Source organism: Musa acuminata, chromosome BXJ3-11 (genome assembly GCF_036884655.1).
Source record: "Musa acuminata AAA Group cultivar baxijiao chromosome BXJ3-11, Cavendish_Baxijiao_AAA, whole genome shotgun sequence".
Classification (NCBI taxonomy): domain Eukaryota; kingdom Viridiplantae; phylum Streptophyta; class Magnoliopsida; order Zingiberales; family Musaceae; genus Musa; species Musa acuminata.
Window position 1 is genome coordinate 30,935,120 of NC_088359.1, and position 22,546 is coordinate 30,957,665.

Genomic DNA, 22,546 nt, shown 5'->3' on the forward strand with positions numbered 1-22,546 from the left:
TTGTGTTTAAAGAAAAAAAGTTAAACACTTAGACCCATGCATGATGATGCATTGGTAGTATCCTTAAAATCATAAATGCATGGGTCAAAATAATTTGAATCAACGCAAGGAGCTTGACAAATATTTTATACTAATTCTTTTGAATAAAATTAGGTTGTTAACACAAGGTCTTCAACCCATCTCCTCCACCCTTATCGGCTTTAGGAGAGTCGATTGCCTTAATAGGAGCTATCGATATCTTTGTAACCTTCGAGGATGGTGATTATACAAAAATAACAAAAACTAAATTCCTGGTGGTCGACACTTCCCTAACTTATAACGTTATTATTGAGTGACCTATTTTCAATCTTATACAAGCAATAATGACAACCTATTATATGACCCTCAAGTTCTTAACTAGTTCAGAAATAGATGAGATTAAGAGCGACCCTAAGGAATCTAGACAGTATTATATGATATTGGTCATCCTTCTAAAAAAAAATATATTGGTTCAACAAATAGATCTGCATAATCTCTCATCATTGGACTTATACCTTGTGATAGGAGAGTCCTTGAAAGAAATTTTCTTTAATCTAAAATAGTTAGATCACACAATGAAAGTGGGTCGACCTTAACCTAAGAAAGGAAAAGAGAATTCAATAACTCGAAAGTGTTCACATGGTTAACTATTGATATGCATGGGATAGACCATAGCGTAGCCTAACATCAACTTAACATAAACTTAGAATATAAAGCGATCCATCAAAAGCCTTGAAGATTCACTCCCAATTGCCAGAAGGCCATAAAGGAGGAAGTAAAAAACCTCTTGCATGCAGGCTTTATCCGCAAAGTCCATTACTCAAAGTGGCTTACTAATATAGTCCTCATAAAAAAAAATTAATAGAAAATAGAGAATGTGCATTAACTGTATTGATCTCAATAAAACTTCCCTAATAGATAATTTTTCCCTTCCACACAGTGGCCAACTTGTTGACTATACTTTCAGACATAAGTTATTAACTTTCATAGATATTTTCTCTAGATATAATTTAGAAAAATATGTAAGCAATAAGCATAGTATTGCATACCAAATGGATTGCTTTATAAATGATTCATATCAAATCTCTTGTTGCATTATCTCCACCCTACTAAAGTTGCCCACTTATTTTTTGAAATATATGATAGGGCCTGTGGGGAGTATGTTGGCATATAAACTCTAGCATTCAAGATCATACATGAAGGTTATTATTGATTGATCATTAAGCATGATATCGAGGAGTACGTTCGATGCTACAACAAGTGCCAATGTAATGTTAGAGTCTAGAGATTACCTGTAGTAAAGTTAATCCTCATCGATACGATCTAATCTTTCACACAATGGAGATTGGATATTCTTAGGCATTTTCCACTAGCTATTAGGCAAAGAAAATATGTGATGGTCGGGATGGATTACTTCACTAGGTGGGCCGATGCCAAACTGTTAACTTCAATTACTAGAAAGTAGGTTGAAAGATTTGTTTAGAAGAAAATCATCTCTTAGTTTAAAGTATTATGAGTACTAATAATAGACAATGGAATATAATTCATTAATGCTAGGTTCAAATAAGTCTATTATTCATTCAAAATTCGTCTAAAGTTCAACTTAGTGGCCTATCTATAGGTTAACGGTCAAACTTAAATAACTAATTGAGCCATATTAGATGGTTTAAAAAAGAGTCCCAAGAGCTAATAGAGCATCATGGGTGGACGAACTCCCAAGCATATTACGAGGGTATCGAATTATGCTGAAGGTGTTCATTAGGAAATCCCCTTTCTACCTAGCATATGGAACCGAAGTGGTACTCCCAACTGAGATAGCATTGCCGATTGTCTGAATCCAATACTTTACCGAAGAAGAATCAAAGGTCAGGTTTAGAGTAAATCTAGGCCTTATTGATGAAGTCAGAACTCGAGCATACCTTAAAAACTTGGCATACAAAAGAATGGTTCTAAAACCTTCAACACCAAAGTTTGTCCTTGTTGGCTAAAAGAAGAGAACTTAGTTTTAAGAAGAACCGAAATTAGTAACCTAACTCAAGTCAGAAGCAAGCTAGCACCGACTTAGGAAGGAGCATATTAGATTATAAAGGAAGTTTGATTAGGAACTTATCAACTCCAGAATCTCGACGGGTTAGATATTCCTAGAACTTCGCACATTTCAAACCCCTAGGAAATAGTGTCCATGATGTTATACTTTATAGTATAATTGTAATAGAATTTATAACTTTGCCCATGATAGTGAAATATAAAAATGTAACTCTTGTAGACTACAATAAAACTTATTTTAAAATAAGTTTTCATTTATAAAAAAAATATTACACCTTTGTTAGGATATATCAAAATAGGTCTCTCAACTAAGAAAATAAAAAATAACAAAAATAAATAGAGAGATAATTAGTTTTGTCATTCTTCTAGAATCTTTATAATCTCATCAAGGATTAGATCGGATTGGGTCGTTGTGTCACCATACGATGATGTCACTAGTGACACACACCATCGCACTCAATCCCGCAATCCGTTCGTGCGCCCTTATGCTTGTTTGCCTAATCTCATCGTGCTACTACACCTAGCCTCATAGCCCTTCTTGTGCCATCGCGCTTATTCGTAGACCCTATGACATCATCACACCTAGCCTTTTGGCTCTTTATGCACCACTATATCTGGTCACTTAACTCTCAATACGCCATTGCACTTAGGCTCTATGGCCTTTCATGCACCTTTGCACCCAGTCATTCGATCCATAGTGCACCGCTTAGCACAGCTTTTCAATCCTCTACATGTCATTGCCCTCGATTTTCTTGAACTAGTACACCATTGTTTATCGAAGCCCTAGATATTCGACCATCGTATAGGAGTCCAGTAATTGGATAAATTATGTTATCGTTGCTTGCTTGATGCACTTTATTGTGGCGTCACAATTGATCATGCTCTTTCATCTCACCATTATTGCTAGCATACTAATCAGTAGATAGCCTGATGAAATGACCTAGTCAAATCAATTGAGTTGCGTAGACTAGGTCGAGCAAATTGACTTGTGCCAACTTTGTAAGAAATTAAAGGCCTTGTCCCTTATTCTCTTATACTAGTAGATCTTAAGTGAGCAATACTTACTAACCCAAATTCATAATGCTCCTTGGTTCGAGAAGTGGGTGACATATTTTAGTGGATATGATGTGGCTGATACCTTAGTGTCACATATAACTGATGTATCACCATTTTGAATACTAATGTATTACGCTACCCAGTAATAATCATATCTCTATATGAATGCACTATCCATTAACATGTGTTAGGGTCAAATAATATGAATAATATGACTAACTGACAAATAATTTAATGTCTGCTATGAGTAGTTATAACCAGCAAGGACAATCACTCTGGATAAATGGTGCAATAGCCTTGAGGCTCCACTATTAAGAAATACTAAAGAAAAATAGGGCCGTTAGACTAGTCTAACTTATTCTACTAGGTTGACTAGTTCGAAACCAATATTAACTTAAGCTTTGAAGGGACATTATCGAAATTATCCCCAACTTAATTTTTCAAGAGATCGACTAAAAAAGAAATTAGATTGGCCCTGACTTCTAACTTATAAAACTATATCATTCTTTATTTTTTCATCATAAATTTAATTATTAATTAAAATTACTCGTTATGATGCTAACATAACTTAAAATATTTTAGTTACTTTATATTATATATTTAATTTAATTAAAAATGATTAAAAATTTTAATTTGGACTTCTCAAATATATATATATATATATATATATATATATATATATATATATATATATATATATATATATATATATATATATATATATATATATATATATATATATATAGGGTGATTGTAAAATTTTCTTTTTGAGTATTTTAAGAATGGTACCCTTTTCATAATTTTTAAACAGTCTCTTTCTATTTTAAAAAATCTCAAAAATATCTCCCAAAAGCTGCCATATATTTTCTTGCCCAATCCAGAATCTATTTTCTGTAAACTATTTATTATGTTTTATGGGTTAATTTTTATCCATATTCTTTTAAAAACACTATATAATAAATATTTTTATTATAAAACACTATGATAAAAAATATTCTATAGTGTTTTAAAAATACTGTATTTTTATGATTGAAAAGCAACCCACAAAGCACAAAGCACTGTAAATAATTGGCAAAAAAACTTTTTCGATAGAGTGGGGCAAAATGATAGTTTTTTGAAGAAACATTAACGGAAAAATGGTCACACCCTATATATATATATATATATATATATATATATATATATATATATATATATATATAGGAGGTGTTTATAATATATTGTGGGTTGATTTTTATCCATAAAAATACTATATAGTGTTTTAAAAATACTGTATAGTATTTTTATTTTAAAAATATTATATAGTGTTTTTGAAAATTATATGGTATTTTTGAACTAGCTTTACAGTATTTTTATGATTAAAAATCAACACACAAAGCTCTGTAAATAATTGATGAATTTTTTTTTTGGATTCGACGAAAGAAAATGGTAGCTTTTTGAAATATTAGAAATAGAGGTGATTATTTAGCAATGATAAAAATAGGTACTATCCGAGAAATGCCCAAAAAGAATATTTTTTTGGGCAATCGTCATATATATATATATATATATATATATATATATATATATATATATATATATATAATTAATTAATTAAAATTTATAATAGTAAAAACACCATTAAGAAATTTCCGGCTATAAAAGTGACGCCTTTGTCTTCTTTTATCGCGATTTATTCTGTTTGGTGTCGTCTCCTCTTCCTCTTCTCCGATCCCCTCAGTGTTTTCTTCGACAAAGGGTAGATCCCGTTGCCCTCTACCTCGTAGATCTGTTTCTCCTCGTTGGATTGTTTGATGACTCATTTCTTTTTGACGAAATATGAGGACTTACGGGTTGGTTGTCTGGATCTAGTGATTTCGACCCCCGATCGCTTCGAAGACAGCGATCGAGCTTGTCTTTCCATAAAAGATACTGTCTTCCTTTGTAAAATACGGATCTTTGGTTAGATTTGAGCTGGATCGCGAGAGTCAATCAGTATTTCTTTGAGTTGATCTTTGGCTTTCTCTTATCTGTTTGTGGGTTTTCTCTGATATGTTTGTGCAAAGATCTGCTTTTCCTATGACCTTCTATTAACTTATTGTTGGATCTTACCTCTTTATTGCATCTTTTGATGCGGGAGGTTGAACTTTATTGTTGGTTTAGTCGGAAAAGAGAACAGGTCGTCTGTTTTCATTTTGCATATTTTGTTGCTTATTTTTCCTTTTCATACATGTTTTAATGTTCTTCGTAACTTGTATAAAGCAGAGCAAAGCAAGTGTTGATAGACTTGTGTTTCTTGCCATTTTTGAATCAAGATACAATTTTGGAGGCTAAGAAAAAATTTGGCCATTAAAGAGAACATAGTACTGATTTCCGATTGTTGCTGGGAGTTCTTTATCTTTCTCACCATTTACGAATCGACAATTTCTAGATTTATCACCTAGTTTTTGGGCATTTCTTTTCTCTATTGTTATGCGGTGAAGTGCTAATTTATCCAGTTTTCATTCAGTAATTGTTGATTCTTTATTGAGAGAACCAAGCACAAACTAGGTACTCATTCACAAGATACTTGATCTTTTGTCGGGGAGCTAAATGAGTCTTCGTTTCTAGAAGATCTTTTAAGGCTAAGTACAAATTATCTGCTCTTCCTGTGGAATGATATTTTTTTCAGGAGAGAACTAACAGATTCTAAGTCTTTACAGGTTATTTAAACCTATATTTGGGCTTATTGTAGGATATATGGTCCTTGCAATTTTTTTTTCTCAATTGATAATGACATAAGTAGAATTATGTACTGTTCTGTATGTTCGAGGTAATAAATCAACAATGTGTTTTGATTGTTCATAATTCTTTGAGAGAGCTTTGTCACTATTCAACTTGTATTAATCATGTGCATTTCTTCAGATTTATAGACAATGGCCGAAGCTGACGATATCCAGCCTCTTGTTTGTGACAATGGTACTGGAATGGTCAAGGTCAGTTGGTATTATCAATTCATCTTCTTTGAAGCATACTATTTTATTCAATTTTGGGCATGGCAAATCATCGGTGCTTCTCTTCCCTTTGTCAAACAGGCTGGATTTGCTGGTGATGATGCACCTAGAGCAGTGTTTCCCAGTATTGTTGGCAGACCTCGTCACACTGGTGTTATGGTTGGGATGGGCCAAAAAGATGCTTATGTTGGTGATGAAGCTCAGTCCAAGAGAGGTATCCTCACCTTGAAGTATCCAATCGAACACGGAATTGTGAGCAATTGGGATGACATGGAAAAGATTTGGAATCACACCTTTTGCAATGAGCTCCGTGTAGCTCCCGAGGAGCACCCGATCCTTTTGACTGAGGCTCCTCTTAACCCCAAGGCTAACAGAGAGAAGATGACTCAGATCATGTTTGAAAGTTTTAATGTGCCTGCAATGTATGTCGCAATTCAGGCAGTCCTTTCCCTCTATGCTAGTGGCCGAACAACTGGTGTGTATCGATCTGGCCACTTGAGTAGGGTAGTTTAAAATTTTTCATCTCTGATTGGGCTATTTTTTGACAGGTATTGTGCTGGACTCTGGTGATGGTGTCAGCCATACTGTTCCCATTTATGAAGGATATGCCCTACCTCATGCCATTCTCCGTTTGGATCTTGCCGGCCGTGATCTCACGGATGCACTCATGAAGATCCTTACAGAGAGAGGTTATTCATTCACTACAACTGCAGAACGCGAAATTGTAAGGGACATAAAAGAGAAGCTTGCATATGTAGCCCTTGATTATGAACAGGAGCTGGAGACTGCCAAGACTAGCTCTGATGTGGAGAAGAGCTTTGAACTCCCAGATGGGCAGGTCATTACTATTGGTGCTGAGAGATTTAGGTGCCCGGAGGTCCTCTTCCAGCCATCATTGATTGGCATGGAAGCTGCTGGAATCCATGAGACCACATATAATTCCATTATGAAATGTGATGTTGATATCAGGAAAGATTTGTATGGGAACATCGTGCTCAGTGGTGGATCAACCATGTTCGCTGGTATCGCTGATCGTATGAGCAAGGAGATCACTGCTCTTGCCCCAAGCAGCATGAAGATTAAGGTGGTTGCCCCACCTGAACGTAAGTACAGTGTCTGGATTGGAGGGTCCATCCTTGCTTCTCTTAGCACTTTCCAACAGGTATATCCTACTTCTGATCTCATATCATTATTTTTCACTCGATATGTGTGTTGCATGATCTTGTCGCACTTTACATCCGCAGATGTGGATTTCAAGGGGCGAGTACGAGGAGTCTGGCCCAGCAATTGTCCATCGGAAATGCTTCTGAGCTTCCTTATGTCCTCCTACTGTGTTTTGCAAGCAGATTTTTAGGTCATAGTTATGGCTTGGCTGAATTGGTAGGTTTGCTGAGGATTGTAAGATTTGCCTTTGGGATGCCTATATGCTTTGTGTTTGGGCTAATAAGAGCCCTCTTGTTACATGTCGTTTTGAGCCGAAGGCACCATCAGTATTTGTTGTTGGTTCTGTAGACTCCCTTCTTCTTCTATTCTTTGCTTGTTTTGTTTTGGCTATGACTTGTAACACGGTTGGCATGTCCATGGCTTTGCTTTTGGTGTCTTATGTGTAGAATTATTGTATGATGATTTTGTAAGTCCGAGATCGTCGAAATATGGTCTTTGTAGTTTGGATTCTTTGTGACATTAGTTTTTGTTGTCACTGATCTTATGACTTTCTGGTATTTGCACCAACTTTGTGTTATTGAAAGCATCGAACCAGTGAACAAAATTTCAGGCACTTAAGGTTTCACACATTCTGAGCTTGACTTATGCTACTAGAAGAATAAAATCCAGGCCAATGCCAGTGGTTTTTACAGATATGAAGCTAATTATTTCATTTTGATGACACATTTTATTGAAGATGCAGCCAGGATGGAGTTAATAGAACCTTTTTTCCCCTCTATCAGGCTCATACTCATCATCGTTTTGCCTACTCTAAGCTGAATAGTCTCATCCTATTCATAAACACGAGTACAAATGATACTTACAGACACGCAGCTCTATTGTTATTGTGCTGATGCGTGCGCTATCACCACCTTTCGCCTTGTGATGATGTGGTTCGACATCGTGCTCGCAAGAATGTTTGGCCTGCATGCATCATGGCATCGCTTTCTTTTCTGCATCCCACGAAGGCACGTCCCATGAACTCAATGACGGCAAGCTTCTCAGGAAAACAGATGCAGGTGAGAGACACAAAAGTAACACTTCAATCCACACTTTAGAGAGAGCGGAAAAAGCAAGAAAACAAGTTCGACATACTTCTGAAACACATCAATTCTCAGTGAAACTACAAACTTATACCGATGGCTTGTTTGTGTCTCGGCCATGTAAAGCTCACAGTAGCACTGATCAGCTCGTAGACACCTTTTATTGCATGTCCTTCTCCAATCTTGAAGGAGATAAATCTTCGTGGAATGGTGGAGCCACCTGATCTACCATCATCTGCAAAGCGTGGCATTAAGTTTCAGGAATAAGGAGAGAGAGTGTGTGTGTGTGTCTGTCTGTGGCACATGAACAACGTTCATCGAGACTTACGTGCTTCGTTGCAAAATGGCCTCCGGTTGCACTGTTCATGGCACGTCTTGGAGGAGGATTTTTCCGTCGGCGAGGTGCCATCCGGTGAGTTGGTACCGGTTGTTGCCGGTGCTGGAAGGAGAAGCAATCACAGGACGAGCAACAAGCAGCTCATCCTCGCGCTGGCCATCGGGATCGTCTCGGTCGATTCTGGGTGCGTACTGGGTATGATTTGGAGGTGCGATGAGGTTGTGTGATGATTTATGCTCTTGCAGTGGCTATTTTTGGACAGTCTTGGATGATTGGTGTGGCCTTTAGAGTCGATAAGAAGCGAGAGAAGATTAATTGACGGAGATAATTCTGTGCATAACCAATGGAGTTTATTGCAATCAAATCGTGTATACGTGTGAGGAATTCCTAAACTGTAATCACATCGAGTTCCTAAACGAACAACTGAAGCAACTGAGAGTGGGAGCTGCTCCTCCCGGCCACATCAAATAGGTTGACCTGTAGAGGAGCCATGGCCAAGTCCAGCTCCTCCCCATCACTCCGCATCAGTTCCCCATCCATGGCCTTGTGCCGCCGCATGTGGCCGCCCAACGCCTGCCCCAGCGCGAACCCCGCGCCGCAGATGGAGCACCGGTGCATGCTGGGCTTCGGCGTCGAACGGTCGATTCTCGGGCGCTTGTGGCTGGTCCGGTGTCCGCCGAGCGCTTGGAACGTCGGGAACCGGCGACTGCAGGTCTTGCACTCGAACTCGCCGTCCGCCGTCTTCGTCCTCCTGTGGATCTTCGCAGGAGGCTTGACGCCGAAGGAGAGTGACAGCTGCAAGAGCTCAGCATCTTCTGCGTCCCTCGAGCGCTTCATCGCGCGATGTATGATTACTTGAAGCCTCTGTTGTCAGGTGAGACTTGATGCCTTTTAACAGAGAAATAAATGCCCGCAGTGTTCCGGTCATGTAGATTTGGTTGAGTGGCTCCTGCTATTTATACATTGAGCGCTCGTGGAATCCGAGAAGCTCCGTTCCAATGACGAGGACCATTGCGCGTTGGCTTGATAGCAAGTTTGGGTTCAGAATGGCGCTACTTGGAAGGTTCTCATGACTCGGTGCTCGACGATTCTACTGGGCTAAGCAATTCCATGCGATTGCTTCGTAGTGAAGGAAGAAAAGTAGTGGTAGCGCGCGAGTCCAACACACTTTGCCTTCGTCGATGGATCACGCGGCGCCGGTTTGACTTAAGAGTTAGATCCTTCGGGACGAACGCTCATCGAGGCGGTTGTCGCAGATGGATGAGAAGAGACCAAGTGATTGCGAGTAAATACAGGTCGACATCAGAAAACAATATCTTGTGAACTCACGCAGAAGCTGCGCGAATGAGGTTTGACCAGATGACATAGACGTAAATCATTGATAACTGGTCAAACTCCCGAGTGACTTTTCACACTTGTTCATGCGACAAAGATGGGGACATCAAGGGAATCACCCTGCAAGAAACATACATAGTGCAGCAGAGACTACACCACACCATCTTGCATCATCATCACTATCACATCACCCACCGTAAACCGTGCCGCAGAGGTTACCGTAAACCGGGGACATGGTGATTGATGTAGGTGTTTGGGTCCACTGTAACAGGGAATCAAGCGCGTCCAATTTGGGCTGTGGGGAAGGCTTTGCACTTTATTATCTCCGACATCAACGGAAGGATCCAAGTCTTTAGAAGGATTGGACAAGCGTATGATACACAACACACCTGGCAACCAATAATAAAATCAAAAGTCTTTGAGATGCAACTGCCGTAAGTGAGCACAAAAACCTGGTCGCGGACAGGCGACAACAGATAAGAAGCTTGTAAAGGAGGAAGACAATAATAGAACAGGAAATGCAGGTTTGCGATACCAAGAGTGTGAGAAACGTCAGTTCGGTTCACCAGTCTAAAACCCAATGTGGCTAAGAATAGATGGATTAAAATTACAAGCACCAACCACATCTCCACAGCTGCCTGCCTACAAGCAAAACATTTTTCCCAGCTAAATCCAGTCCATCACAACCACCCCAAATCATTCTCTCAAGACCCACAGCATGCCGACCTTGGTGCTGCGGAACCCTCAGCGGTTGCCTGGTCTGGTTTGTTAATCTTGATTGTCTTATCCTGCATGCAAACAACTGATTAAGATCCATTTGATTTCTACTTTCTGCTTCCACACACACACACACTACGAGTAGTCTACCTCAGATTTTGAATCTGTTTCCGCAAGCCTTTGCTTGATATCTCTAGCTATCGAAAAGAAGACCTGTTCCACATTCAAATTTGTCTTTGCACTCTGCGACATACAAGATGCCAGTTACAACTTACCATAAACTGCCATAAAACCATGAAATCAAAAGGGTGCATGTGATATCGCAGCTTACTGTTTCAAAAAACTTGATTCCGTATTCATCAGCAAGCGCTTGTCCCTTTGCGGTAGGCACAGCCTGTGAATCACAAGTTTAGATATCCTCATTGGCAAGGGGGGCTGAGTGACCATCAGAAATGGGGAAAATAAATATGATCCGACCAGCTAAAATGAACAACGGGAACGTACCCGCTTGCTCTCATCCATGTCGGCCTTATTACCCACAAGAATCTTGTTGACATTATCAGAAGCATGCTGTTCAATGTTGCGGATCCAATTCCTTATGTCTGCAAGTAACAGAAACCACGCACCAAGGGAATCAAAAAATAAAATTATTTGAGCACTAAAATGTACAACTAAAAAATGCAAAGGTGATTACTGTTAAAAGATGACTCATCAGTGACATCATAAACAAGCAAAATACCCATGGCACCTCGATAGTAAGCTGTACGGTAGAAGAAAATACAAGTTAATCCAGCAAAGCTTTTGGATACCATGCAAAACGCAAACTTCAGAAAAACAATAAACCTACCAGTTGTTATAGTTCGAAAGCGCTCTTGACCAGCAGTATCCCAGATTTGCAGTTTAATACGCTTGCCATCTAGCTCAATAGTTCTTATCTTAAAATCAATACTGTGTAAAGACCAATCAAACTAGAAAATTAGCGATATTCGGCAACATCAAATCAATCAAAAGTCAAAGATAGGGGCAAAAGGAATTTATCAGTGATAGAAACACAGCCCCCACCCTATGGTAGTAATGAAACTTGTTGTGAAGGAGCCATCAGAGAAACGCAAAAGGAGGCAACTCTTCCCAACTCCTGCAGAAGAAGGCTTGATTATAGTAATGAAAACCTCATAAGGAAGTTTGGGTACTTAACAGCATCACTCGGAAAAGAAGTTCCAGGCACTGAAACAACAAAACTTATTCCAGAAATTACTTCACAAGTGAAGTTCGAGAAGTGCACACAAGTCAGTGCTCAACTCGATACAAAGGGCATCCAGGGCCTTGTCCTCCCAAACAAGCAATTTTAAATCAAGCGGCTTCTTAAAAACCAAGGAAAAGGAAAAAAAACCAAATCGCTGTAGAATGGCAGAAATTTTAATGGAATTTTACTTAAATGATTTTGGCCTACAATAAAACACTGTACCTTGCTTACATGGATCATTTCTTACCAAACTAAATGAGTTACATTCAAACAGGTTTTTTTACCAGGAATCAGGATAAAAGATGGACCACCCTTGAGATGAACACAAGGTAAATGTAAATATCCAAGCATAACCCAAACAAAAAAAATGTCTACTTTTGTCTATATAGAATTCTGAATTATGGCTAAAATTATGAAAAAGAAAAGTGGAATACCGAGAAATACAGGGTCTGGTGGTAAAAGGTCTCTTAAAACTAATCAAACATGTCCTACAGGTTACTAGGGCCTAGAATATCACTTACGAACCAACTAACCAGGGCCTAACTCATGCAGCCATCTTTTGTTATCTTCTGATACAGAACAAAGTTTACTAAAACTGTATGGAGAGATTTTAAAATAATGTTGTGTATGACAAATCCATGGACCACCTGGTGTGATTCATATAAGTACAATAATATCAATCTCAATCTTTTTTACTAAAGTATGTTTCTCCAATCTCGATACGAATATAAATACCCAGTAAAGTACCACAGTCTTCACACCCATAACAACAGCTAACGGTTATCTTGAGTAAAAAAAAATCTTACAAACATCTTAACACACAGCAAGAGAAAAATAATCTAATGGTTACATATAAAAATTCCATTGCCAAGTTGACTTCCTTGACATCACCATATCTGGTCATATCTGATGCGCCAACTCCAAGGAAGACAAATTTAAATAGGAATATGAAATCCAAACAAATGACAAGAAGCACTGGACAAGTGTATTGGTCTTTTGGAATTAAATGGACTAGGCTGTAGTTAATCTTCAACATAAAGCAAAATATAGGTTAGTCAGACAACAAATTCATCTCGACTAATATTTATTCATCCAAAATTGAAATAAATATCAAGATATACTAAAAGGTAGGTGAAAACTAATTTTCCAGAGGTCAGCTACATGGGAACCTTTCACACCATAAATCATTGCTGAGAACAGTGTAACTTGCTAAATCATGAATCATCGAATTCTTTACCTCTCTTGGCACCGTTAATGTGTTAATTACACTTACAAGTCTCCTTTGGTCATATCCAAACCAGCTCAAATGGTTTCCCTCATCTCACCCATGATCAGTTTCACACCTAATTGTTAACTCGAACACCCAATTCTTATTCCCTCTTCTTTCTTGCAACTTCACACTAAGCATACTTTGCTCCACGTGTCAATTGAACTATACATGCTCCTCCTAATTCCATCTCTCTGGTACAAGCATATACGACATTGCATGACAAAAGACATACTTGATCTTCCAACAAAAAGATTATAACAATACATTCGCCAAGGATGAAAGGGACCTAAAAACAACTTTAACATGGTTTTACTAAATTCATCATTTTGGATACAATCTTTTGCCATCTTCAAGAAATAAATAGGAAGAAAAGCAACAGCAAGAAGACATAGAACCATCAAGCATCATCAATCTTATAAGAATTTTCATGGTATAATCGCACCCCTAAAGCATCTCCCCTGGGAATCTAAATTTCCAATTACCAAGTTCCCAACTTTCTTTCATATGGTAAAAATCTTGACCATCCAAGAAATGGAAAGATTACGGCCCCACGAAATGTTGACCAAAAGATATCTAGTCGAGAGGGTATGAGATTTGCTGAATACCGAAGAAAGAAGCAGAAATAGAAAATAATATCCGTAGCTAGAAAATACCAGAGAAAGGACAGAAATGTTGTATGTGTTGACTCGGCCAAATTATGCAAGCGCAACAACATATTCCCGACATGAAAATATGAACAGATCAACTTATCAGCCTTTCCAATCCAATTAACCTTATATAATGGGGAATCGACGAAAAGAATGCAACGGATAGACAACAAACTTGATGACATAGCATTCTACCAGAGAATGAAAGAAAAACTCGTTTACATTTATCTTGCGAAATGTTAGCGAAAATCTTGAAAGCAGGATAGACCATCAAAAGGTTGACGCTGGATGCCATGCCACAAGAAACCCAGAGCCGTAATCGAAAATATAAGATCCAACAAGATCTAGCTCCCAGATTGTGGTTGACACCGACCCACATAAAGTCGCTAACGAGAACATGTTGCCCTCAACAACAATCAGACTATGAGTTTCCGGCAGATAGATCCCCACAATCGATAGCATTTATGCCGATCCGTCCCAGCCATACCGAAACATCGAATAGACAAACCTCGACAACAGATTGACAACAACATCGCATGAGCAGGAAAAGGGAAAGAAAGATCCGACCCTACAGACAAGAAAACGAAAAAAAACAGCGAAATGGTCACCAAATCCATGGGAACGAGAGGAAGACGAAAACCCTTACCGCTGTCGCCTATCAGGAGAAGCTTGATGAGGTAATCGTAGTCGGCCCGAGCCCTAGCAGGTGGAGCAGCCATTCAAACCCCAAAAAGAGAAAGAAAATACGATCAAGAATCCCCCCTCAAGTCAAGAATCCCAATCCTACGCCACAGCCAGAGATCCCCCTCCCCACCTCCCGCCCTTCCTGAGCAAAACAAATCTAGCATCCAACCGATCAAGACGATCGCTCGCGGAGACGAAATGGGGAAGAAAGAGAAGGGAAAACAAAAAAAAACAAAAGAGGAGAAGCGAAAGGAGAGCAAAACTGACGAGATTCCTCGATTTGAAGCGTAGGAGGAAGAAGACGGCTTTGAGATATCTAGGCGAAGTGGGGTCTCTCCCTGTGGCCGTGGGGATCGGCCGTCGACCGGAGCTTTGCAGAGGAGGAAAAGGAGAAATCATTTCACTGGTTATTTACTTAATACGTTGATATATCTATTTATTTGATACCCTTCTTCATTTTACACCCTCTCTTACCTGGATCGCGATTCGATAGGTTTCAGGGCCCGTAAAACCCAAATAAGAAGGCAGAGAGACGTAGTAACTGGTAAGACAATTTTCTCCTTAATCTGTCTCCGACTACCCATTTCGATTACCAGTCTTATGATTGGAGATATCATCGGAATCAACTCTGGGTCCCGCAATACGACGACACCATCGGCCACGCTGGAATGATCATTAGATACTGTAGGTAAAACCGTACGGTCTTTTAATGTTTATTTAATATTTTTTTAAAAGGTAAAATGACGAAAATAAGATTTACGATAAATTATTAATATATTTAACTGATACAGAGATAGTAACAGTAACAGTACTGCTATATCAGTTAAAAGCAATAAATGATAGACAGCCGCTGATGGTTTGGGACCAAAAGAACTCGAAGGAACTTAGAAGTAAGAATTAATCCTACAGCTTGGATGGGTTGGATTCAGCATATGGGTAGATGAGTTGTATGTTGGATCAAGCAATTCCCAATCACTTTGCTTCTCCCAGAAGATGAGCTTATATTACCTCTTGATTTGGAGGAACGGCTCAGCCACTCAAGAACGAATGAATACTGGAAGATTAGGGAGGGGGAGAAGGATGCATGCGTTGATGTCGGAGAAAAAGACTCGGTTGCATACGACCATGCGAAATAATAATTCACCATTCAATAATTGTTGGATGAAGCATCCATTTATCTTGTCCACATATCCTCCTAACACGGCAGCATCAAGATTTACTTGTTCTTGGGCGCGGTGGCCACGACGGCCGGCGCGGCAGTGGTGCTGGAGTTGCCGGCTATGATGACGCGAGCGGAACCGATGTTGGTGCCGGTGGCCCAGAGCGAGCCGCCGTAGACGACGACGTTGCGGTCTTTCTGAAGGATGCAGACGTAGTTCCCCCGTCCCCTGTTGGTGTTGCTCGCCCACACAGCGGTGTTGCCGGTGTACACTACCAGGTTGCCGTCGCTCTGCATCCTGCAGACGCAGTTGGAGCCGCGGCCGTTGGTGCCGGACGCCCATATGGCACGGTTGTTGTCGTACAGCACCAGGTTGCAGTCGTTCTGCATGATGAAGTTGTAGGTGCCGTAGCGCAGCGACTGGCCGCTGTTAAGGCTCTCGCCCGAGTAGAGAATGTAGTCGGCCGCGCATGGCGGTGGCAAGAGGAGGAGGCCGAGGAGGACAGGGAGGATGAGGGAAGCGGCGGAGACGCTGGCCGGTGTGCTTGCCATCACGGACTTGCCCCCTCGGGTCACGTTGTTGCAGTCACAGTCTCAACTCTCCCTGTAAATATAGCTGGAGAGGAAAATGACGCATGGCGTGGATTGCGGGCGTTTACATAGAGATCTTTATCGATGTGGGGTTAAACAGACAGCCCAAACACCATTAATATCGGCTGGTGGAAGATGACTGGTAGATGATAAGGCCATAACCTTATCCCTGTGAGCACTATGGGCGGCTGCTCATGTCGGAGATCTGAAGCACACAGAATTCTAGCCAAGGATTCAGCTGATATGTGTCTGTCCATTCTCCATATGTTCCAATTGATTCTATCTCAATCTTCCACATAATTTTCATTGCCACCTGTAAGAGAAAAATCCGTGGTGTTCAATCAAGCCTTGTGTGATCCATAGGGTTTCGTACAAGGAATGCATTGCTAGGAGCCTAGTCGACAGCTTGTTCCAAGAGAACACGCACAAGGAAGAACCCTCGTATCTCCAATTTTGATATTTTATAAATAAAAATAATCTCAATTTTTTTTAATATTTAAAATCATTCTTTCAGATCAACAAAAGGTCGTATTTCTTGGGAAGTCTTCCGAGTTAATTGCATGGATCTCAATGCAAAAACAAAAGCTGCTTGGAATCCGGTGGTATTTCTTTAATAGATTTTCTGACAACGGGGAGTTCGATGCATTACTTACTTTAATCAACATCATCAATTCTTCCTTGATCGCCTTGTCAACCTTTGTAACATGCATGAGTCATCGATTCAGCAGCAACGGTACATTCTCGCATGCTAACTGCTACCTGTATTAATTTGAAGACTTCAAAGCCTTGATCGTAAACGTAAGATAAATCCTCAATAGCGGCAGGTGCAAGTTCATGGGGCCTCGAAGACTTCAATGCCTTATCCTAACTTGAAGACTTCACCTACTAGTCTCAAGTCTGAAGCAAATATCATACCTGTACTCTCTCTCTCTCTCTCTCTCTGTCATTAAATGTCAACGTTTGGTCAATGTCCGAATGACATTAAATATGCTTGGATAGCTCTGCTTGGTCCCTTCCCTTCTCTGCCTTGCACTCTTTGCCCTCATCTTCTCTGAATGGAGGTCGGTGAGAAGAAGAGGAAGAAGAAGAAGACAGAAGCCAAGTCGGTTCAGGCATCATCCGGAGCGGCATGCATCATCCTTCGTCGACACAGTCAGTGCGAGTTAGTGTTATTACCTTGGTTTTCAGGGAACAGAATGATCATGCACTACCTTTGGGAATAGCTTGTGCTACATGCAAGACAGCATTTCTTCGAGAGCATTCATGACAGTGGAAACACAGAAATGAAAGAAATATAAAGAGAGACAAAGGTAGATAAAGATAATTGAATGGATGTGCTGCAATCCTACTTCCGGGGGGATCAAAAAAACATTTTGTCTTGAAGGACCGGTTGTCTAAATTATGGTTAGACAAAGCACGGTCAAACCTCCAAAATCATGAAAACTTGACAGACGATAACAAGAACCATGGCAATGACATTATTGGATCCTTCTTACGACCAATTTGGATTGTTGACACCATCTGTCAAGGTCTAGCATCGAATATGCCAAACAGTTGTTGCCTCCCACATCATAAATAGTTCAACGAAAAAACAAGCACGACCCCGACGTGCTCCTTTCTCACAACATTTCCTGAGATCGTCTGACGACACGGCGGACCTTTTTCTTGAACGCATCTCTCTCGTCTCTCCATTCCTTCTGCAGGAATAGAACCATTTTGCATCAGATCAAGTTCCTTGGCAAAACTAGGAAATGGCTACAGCATGGAGAATCCTTAGCAACAAAGGACTAATCAAACATATCCAGATGACAATCCTGAAAATGTGTGCCCGCCCCTCTCACTTCCTTTCTTCATCTGGTGAGACTGAATTTAACCAGTCTCACCAGATGAAGTGCCACGTCAGCATAGTAGCTTTGCTCCTTGCTGATGAAGCAATTTCATATTGGCAGGGTATAGATAGAGAAGGGGACAACAGCATGAGTAGCACAAAGACATGAGCAGGGCTATCCATGTTCAGGATACATGATATTGGTCAACACTGGCACTTACTAGAGGTGAAAGATTTCATGTTTTTAACTTACAGCAGCTTCAACGTTTGCTGGGGATTCATCATTAGGGCTTGAAAGCATGGAAATAATACTCAAAACAATGCTCTCAACCTGCACATAGAAAGACAACACTTTTAGCTTGTCAACATGGTCACAAGAATAAACATCAAGTGCTGATGCAGGGTGCCGTGGATAAATGGCATCATTACAGGTGCAACAATGATTCGCTAGTAGCAGTCCTAATCAATAGTTCTCTTGGGAGGCTTCTAACCCTCCTTGAATTGGGGTAGCACTTGCTGGGAGAACACTATGATGCAACACCTACCACCACTCCATGGTAGTCAGTTCGACTGCTTTGCCAATTCTATCACAGAAATTTAGTGTCCAACCTATGAGTGATGCACAGCAATGGCCAAATATGCCATATAATGTATTGAAAGTCGTACCATCATCATCTAAACAAATACCCTTAACCACTCAATGACACCCAGCAAATGCTCTAAGCCCTCAATGACAAGGCAGGAAAAGCATAAAGAAGGCGCGAAACAAGTAATGTTTTACTCACCCAAACTGACCAGTCATTGTCACTTTTGATGATGGCCATAACTTTGTAGATCAGGCTACAAGTGCTTTGCAGGAAAATTGTAGTATCTTAATGGCTACAATTATCCTACAATGTCTGAATAAGGTCCTTCTATGAACCCAAATTTAGCAAAATTGAAACACTAGAAATTTGCAAAACTGCTTCTTCGAAGATCTAATTGGTAATTAAACAGTTTGATTGGGGATTGTAAGGCATCTAAAAGTCCTATTAAGATGGGAAAAACACAGTAAATAATTTATTTATTGAACAAAAACAATGAATGGCTTATAACAATAACAAAATCCACTTTTGTATTATAAAAACCCAAATTATTAATGTACTTGAAATGTTGATAGTTGTTTTTCTCGATAGATTTGCGAATTCCAGGGCTTGAATAAGGAGAACGTCAATAAAGAATGTTGCAATCTAAATTAACAGCCAGAATACAAGACAACATTCAGAAGACAACCATAATCACCATAAATCAGTGCTGAATATAGGGTTAAGATTGTGGTGATAGGGTTAAAAAGTCAATTTCCCCTTATTTTTTCTTTTTTAGGGTGCAAATACTAACCAATGGAAATAATGAAAAGCATGCCTATACTCAAGAAATTCAGAATTATGTAGCATTTTGTATGGCCATTTGTTAAGCACAATAATGTCAAGTGTAATAATACATAAAATACTATCTAGAAAACATTCAAAAAATGTTGGCCAACGATGTTTAAAAGGCCATAAGAAATATTTAGAGTGACTAACACAAACATCAAGAGCAACCCTCGAGAAGTATCACATACTGTGTGTACAGGCATCCAGCGCTCACTAGCAAGTTCATAGCCATTTGGGTCATCACCAGGTGGATGAAGAATTGATATGCAAACACGGCCATCAGGATAAACTGAGATTCACATAAGATTAGGACACATACAGCATGGAGACATTACACAACTTCAATAAACATGAATTAATTCCGAACCATTTGGGTGCCACATTTCTGATGTAAAGCGAACGGATGGAGGACTGTTGGGATAGTTGGAAGGAAAGCTCATGAGTGCATTGAAATAACCACCATCGCTGCAATGGGATGACATTAGTGATAGTAAAATAAAGATAGATAAGTCTCATATTTATCCCCCAAAAGTATTGACCAATAACTCTAAAATGCATAAAATTTTAGAAGAAATAGTATTCCTGGTATGCCACCACCAGCAATACCATAAACAAAAACTAGATAAGCTAGTAGGGAAGTCGCTTAAAGCTATCCAATAGGTTCCCATCATGATTCACAAAAACAAAAACAAAAAAGACAAAAAAAAGAAGTGCAGATTCGAACCGAATTAGTTTTCCTCACTAATTTTCTGGTTCTGAAACTTACATAACACATTATCAAATCGATCAAGGATAATCTCTGGTGTCAAAGAAAGCAGATGAGTTATTGGTAGCCATCATAGCATCAAATCAAGCAAATACAGTCTTTGTGGGTTTTCTAGATCACAACACCAAAACAACTTCATAGGATTCTTGCATGCTCACAAAGAAGAACATAATTTTGTGTAGCATCCTACAGAATATAGCAAGATAATCCTCATCCATCTATTTGGAACCTTAGATTCACTGTTTCATGGATTTTTCTCGCCATTGTTTGGTTGCAAAATTGATAAACAAGAATTAATTAAGTAGATTCCAAAAAGGTAATGCCCAATTCCTATAGACCGAATTAATCATCACCGAGTAAACAATTTTCTCCTATAAAAACTATTAAGTTCTTGCTTAAGAACATGTACCAATTTCTTCTGAGAACACCAAAATTTGAGGGCATGTTCCTCTCGTCATTTATTGGTTCATCAAAGATGCTTCTTCCCTGTTGGGTTTTCTGAAGAAATTTATGTACCTGTGAGGTTGTTTTTGGCATTGATACCTAAAGAAATTCCATGGAGATTAGGAACCTCTTGAATTCAGCGTCTAATCAAACAAGAGGTTCAAAAGGAGTCGGCTTCGGATGATGTTGTTAGTAGTTAGTTGAGATGAAGAAAACCCATAAAGACAGTATTTGCTTGATTTGATGCCATGGCGGCTACCCCAATCCTTAGCTCGACGGATTCAAGCCAACCCATGGACCAAAATTACAGGCAATCGGAACCTACAACTGGCCACAATGACAGCTAACTCAACCGGTCATTGACAGAGTCTCCAAAACAATCACAACGAGAACAAGAAAAGGAAAAGCACCAAAATCTTCGAGTCAGGCGGGCATACTCACTAGAGCGTATCGGGCGGCCCCATGATGGTAACGCTCCACTCGAAGATATTCTTATCGTCCACCAAACCGGCAGAGAAGCCGTCCACCGGATTCTTCATGAGATCTGATCCAAGAACCACCAAGACGAACCATAAATCACGACAAATCCCTCGATCGAAACCCTAGGCAAGAAAAATCTATACAAGAATCGACCGACCCGTACCTTTGAGCTGCTTTTGGAGCAGAAGGCTCGCTTGGCTTGACGCCGCCATCGATCGTTCGGTCGGTGCGCGAGAGAAGCGAGGGACGGAGAGAAGAGGCGACGGGAGAGGTTATATTTATAGTGGATAGGGATGGAGGCGAATTGAAGCGCTGCGAAGCGAAAGGAGGAAAGGAGGAAGGAAGGGGGAATTGGAAAGGTAATTAAAACAAGCACAAAATTGTAAATATAACATTAAAAAATGGATAATTGCTATTTTACCTTAAAAAGCCTCCGACTTTTATCAAACGATACTTCCTTAAATGGTTTATATATGGGGTTATTAATTTAATATAAATATAATTCGTCTTCACCACTAACCTCCGCGGCCTCTTCTTCTTCTTCTTCTTCTTCTTCTTCTTCTTCTTCTTCTCCACCTCCTCCTCTTCCTCGTCGATGATAACGATAGTTGAAGATTATTGATGAAGGTGAGAGGTATTTTTATCAAATCTACAAGTATCTCAGGTAAAAATTATTTAGGAGAGTGTCATTTGGTAAAAATCCAACATTGAGGTTTTTTTCTTTAGATAAAATGCTGAAGGATAATTTTTCTAAAAAAATATTTATATTTTAGGTATTTATCAATTGATACTTTTTTATTTTGAAGATTACTTTTTATAACCCCTTCTTTAGTGTTTACAATTTACTTTTTTAAAAAACTAATATTTCAAAACTATTTTTTTAAAATGGATATAAATTCACTTTTCATCTTTTTCTCCTTATTTTCAAAACTAATATATATATATATATATATATATATATATATATATATATAAAGTGAGAGAATATAATGATAATAATAATAATAATAATAAGCAAAAAAAACTACGTATCATCACTCACGTGATTGGCTTATAGGGCATCTATGACTAGCATTAAGTACTTGAGAATGACTAAGGATCATTTACTGATATATGGAGGAAATAGTCTCAGGGTTGAGTTCTACATGGACTCGAGTTTCTAGTCTGATGTCAATAATAACAAGTTTAATTCAGGGTATGTGTTTATCTTGAATAGAGGAGTAGTATAGTGAAAGAGTTCCAAGTAAGATACTACTGTTAATTCGACCACATAGGCAAAATATATTATTGCAATA

At 39.2% G+C, this 22,546-nt stretch overlaps 5 protein-coding genes across 8 annotated transcripts; 1 reads left to right on the forward strand and 4 right to left on the reverse strand.

Moving 5' to 3' along the window:
• Nucleotides 1-4,772: 4,772 nt before the first annotated feature.
• Nucleotides 4,773-7,778, forward strand: LOC135652185 (actin-2-like). Its single transcript, XM_065172970.1, has 5 exons — nt 4,773-4,858; nt 6,004-6,074; nt 6,174-6,567; nt 6,641-7,254; nt 7,337-7,778. The coding sequence occupies exons 2-5, from the start codon at nt 6,015-6,017 to the stop codon at nt 7,400-7,402; spliced, it is 1,134 nt and encodes a 377-aa protein (XP_065029042.1). The 5' UTR covers nt 4,773-4,858; nt 6,004-6,014; the 3' UTR covers nt 7,403-7,778.
• Nucleotides 7,779-9,003: 1,225 nt separating this feature from the next.
• LOC103972265 (zinc finger protein ZAT18) lies at nt 9,004-9,616 on the reverse strand. The gene has a single exon (XM_009386548.3). It carries the CDS (start codon nt 9,510-9,512, stop codon nt 9,087-9,089), a length of 426 nt encoding a protein of 141 aa, XP_009384823.2. The 5' UTR covers nt 9,513-9,616; the 3' UTR covers nt 9,004-9,086.
• Nucleotides 9,617-10,519: 903 nt separating this feature from the next.
• LOC103972266 (ras-related protein RABE1c) lies at nt 10,520-14,968 on the reverse strand. 4 transcript variants are annotated; one of them, XM_009386551.3, is made up of 9 exons: nt 14,839-14,968; nt 14,534-14,713; nt 11,790-11,862; nt 11,575-11,675; nt 11,422-11,487; nt 11,232-11,329; nt 11,059-11,121; nt 10,878-10,970; nt 10,520-10,798 (listed from the first exon to the last, which is right to left on the reverse strand). In XM_009386551.3, the coding sequence occupies exons 2-9, from the start codon at nt 14,604-14,606 to the stop codon at nt 10,715-10,717; spliced, it is 651 nt and encodes a 216-aa protein (XP_009384826.1). In that variant the 5' UTR covers nt 14,607-14,713; nt 14,839-14,968; the 3' UTR covers nt 10,520-10,714. The 4 variants fall into 4 exon arrangements, with proteins under 4 accessions (XP_009384826.1, XP_009384827.1, XP_009384824.2 ...); XM_009386552.3 differs by having other exon boundaries at nt 14,534-14,728; nt 14,839-14,966; XM_009386549.3 differs by having other exon boundaries at nt 11,422-11,675.
• Nucleotides 14,969-15,697: 729 nt separating this feature from the next.
• Nucleotides 15,698-16,385, reverse strand: LOC103972268 (mannose-specific lectin). Its single transcript, XM_009386553.3, has one exon. It carries the CDS (start codon nt 16,280-16,282, stop codon nt 15,788-15,790), a length of 495 nt encoding a protein of 164 aa, XP_009384828.2. The 5' UTR covers nt 16,283-16,385; the 3' UTR covers nt 15,698-15,787.
• A 1,251-nt stretch (nt 16,386-17,636) lies between these two features.
• Nucleotides 17,637-21,595, reverse strand: LOC103972269 (ubiquitin-conjugating enzyme E2 7). Its single transcript, XM_009386555.3, has 6 exons — nt 21,415-21,595; nt 21,213-21,315; nt 19,929-20,026; nt 19,750-19,850; nt 18,403-18,480; nt 17,637-18,018 (listed from the first exon to the last, which is right to left on the reverse strand). The coding sequence occupies exons 1-6, from the start codon at nt 21,461-21,463 to the stop codon at nt 17,941-17,943; spliced, it is 507 nt and encodes a 168-aa protein (XP_009384830.2). The 5' UTR covers nt 21,464-21,595; the 3' UTR covers nt 17,637-17,940.
• Between the last annotated feature and the right edge of the window lie 951 nt (nt 21,596-22,546).

Bases quoted from the DNA above. Each gene is read 5' to 3' on its own strand.
- LOC135652185 (XM_065172970.1), top strand. From the start codon at position 6,015: ATGGCCGAAGCTGACGATATCCAGCCTCTTGTTTGTGACAATGGTACT. The intron at 6,568-6,640 runs GTGTGTATCGAT...ATTTTTTGACAG, and splicing joins TGCTAGTGGCCGAACAACTG to GTATTGTGCTGGACTCTGGT. The intron at 7,255-7,336 runs GTATATCCTACT...TTACATCCGCAG, and splicing joins CTCTTAGCACTTTCCAACAG to ATGTGGATTTCAAGGGGCGA.
- LOC103972269 (XM_009386555.3), bottom strand. From the start codon at position 21,463: ATGGCGGCGTCAAGCCAAGCGAGCCTTCTGCTCCAAAAGCAGCTCAAA. The intron at 18,481-19,749 runs GTATGTGATACT...TTCTATGTGCAG, and splicing joins GCTGGATGCCTGTACACACA to GTTGAGAGCATTGTTTTGAG. The intron at 18,019-18,402 runs GTAAGTTAAAAA...CTATTCCTGCAG, and splicing joins CAGCAAACGTTGAAGCTGCT to AAGGAATGGAGAGACGAGAG.
- LOC103972266 (XM_009386549.3), bottom strand. From the start codon at position 14,606: ATGGCTGCTCCACCTGCTAGGGCTCGGGCCGACTACGATTACCTCATC. The intron at 11,122-11,231 runs GTACGTTCCCGT...TGTGATTCACAG, and splicing joins ACATGGATGAGAGCAAGCGG to GCTGTGCCTACCGCAAAGGG. The intron at 10,799-10,877 runs GTAGACTACTCG...GTTTGCATGCAG, and splicing joins AAACAGATTCAAAATCTGAG to GATAAGACAATCAAGATTAA.
- LOC103972268 (XM_009386553.3), bottom strand. From the start codon at position 16,282: ATGGCAAGCACACCGGCCAGCGTCTCCGCCGCTTCCCTCATCCTCCCT.
- LOC103972265 (XM_009386548.3), bottom strand. From the start codon at position 9,512: ATGAAGCGCTCGAGGGACGCAGAAGATGCTGAGCTCTTGCAGCTGTCA.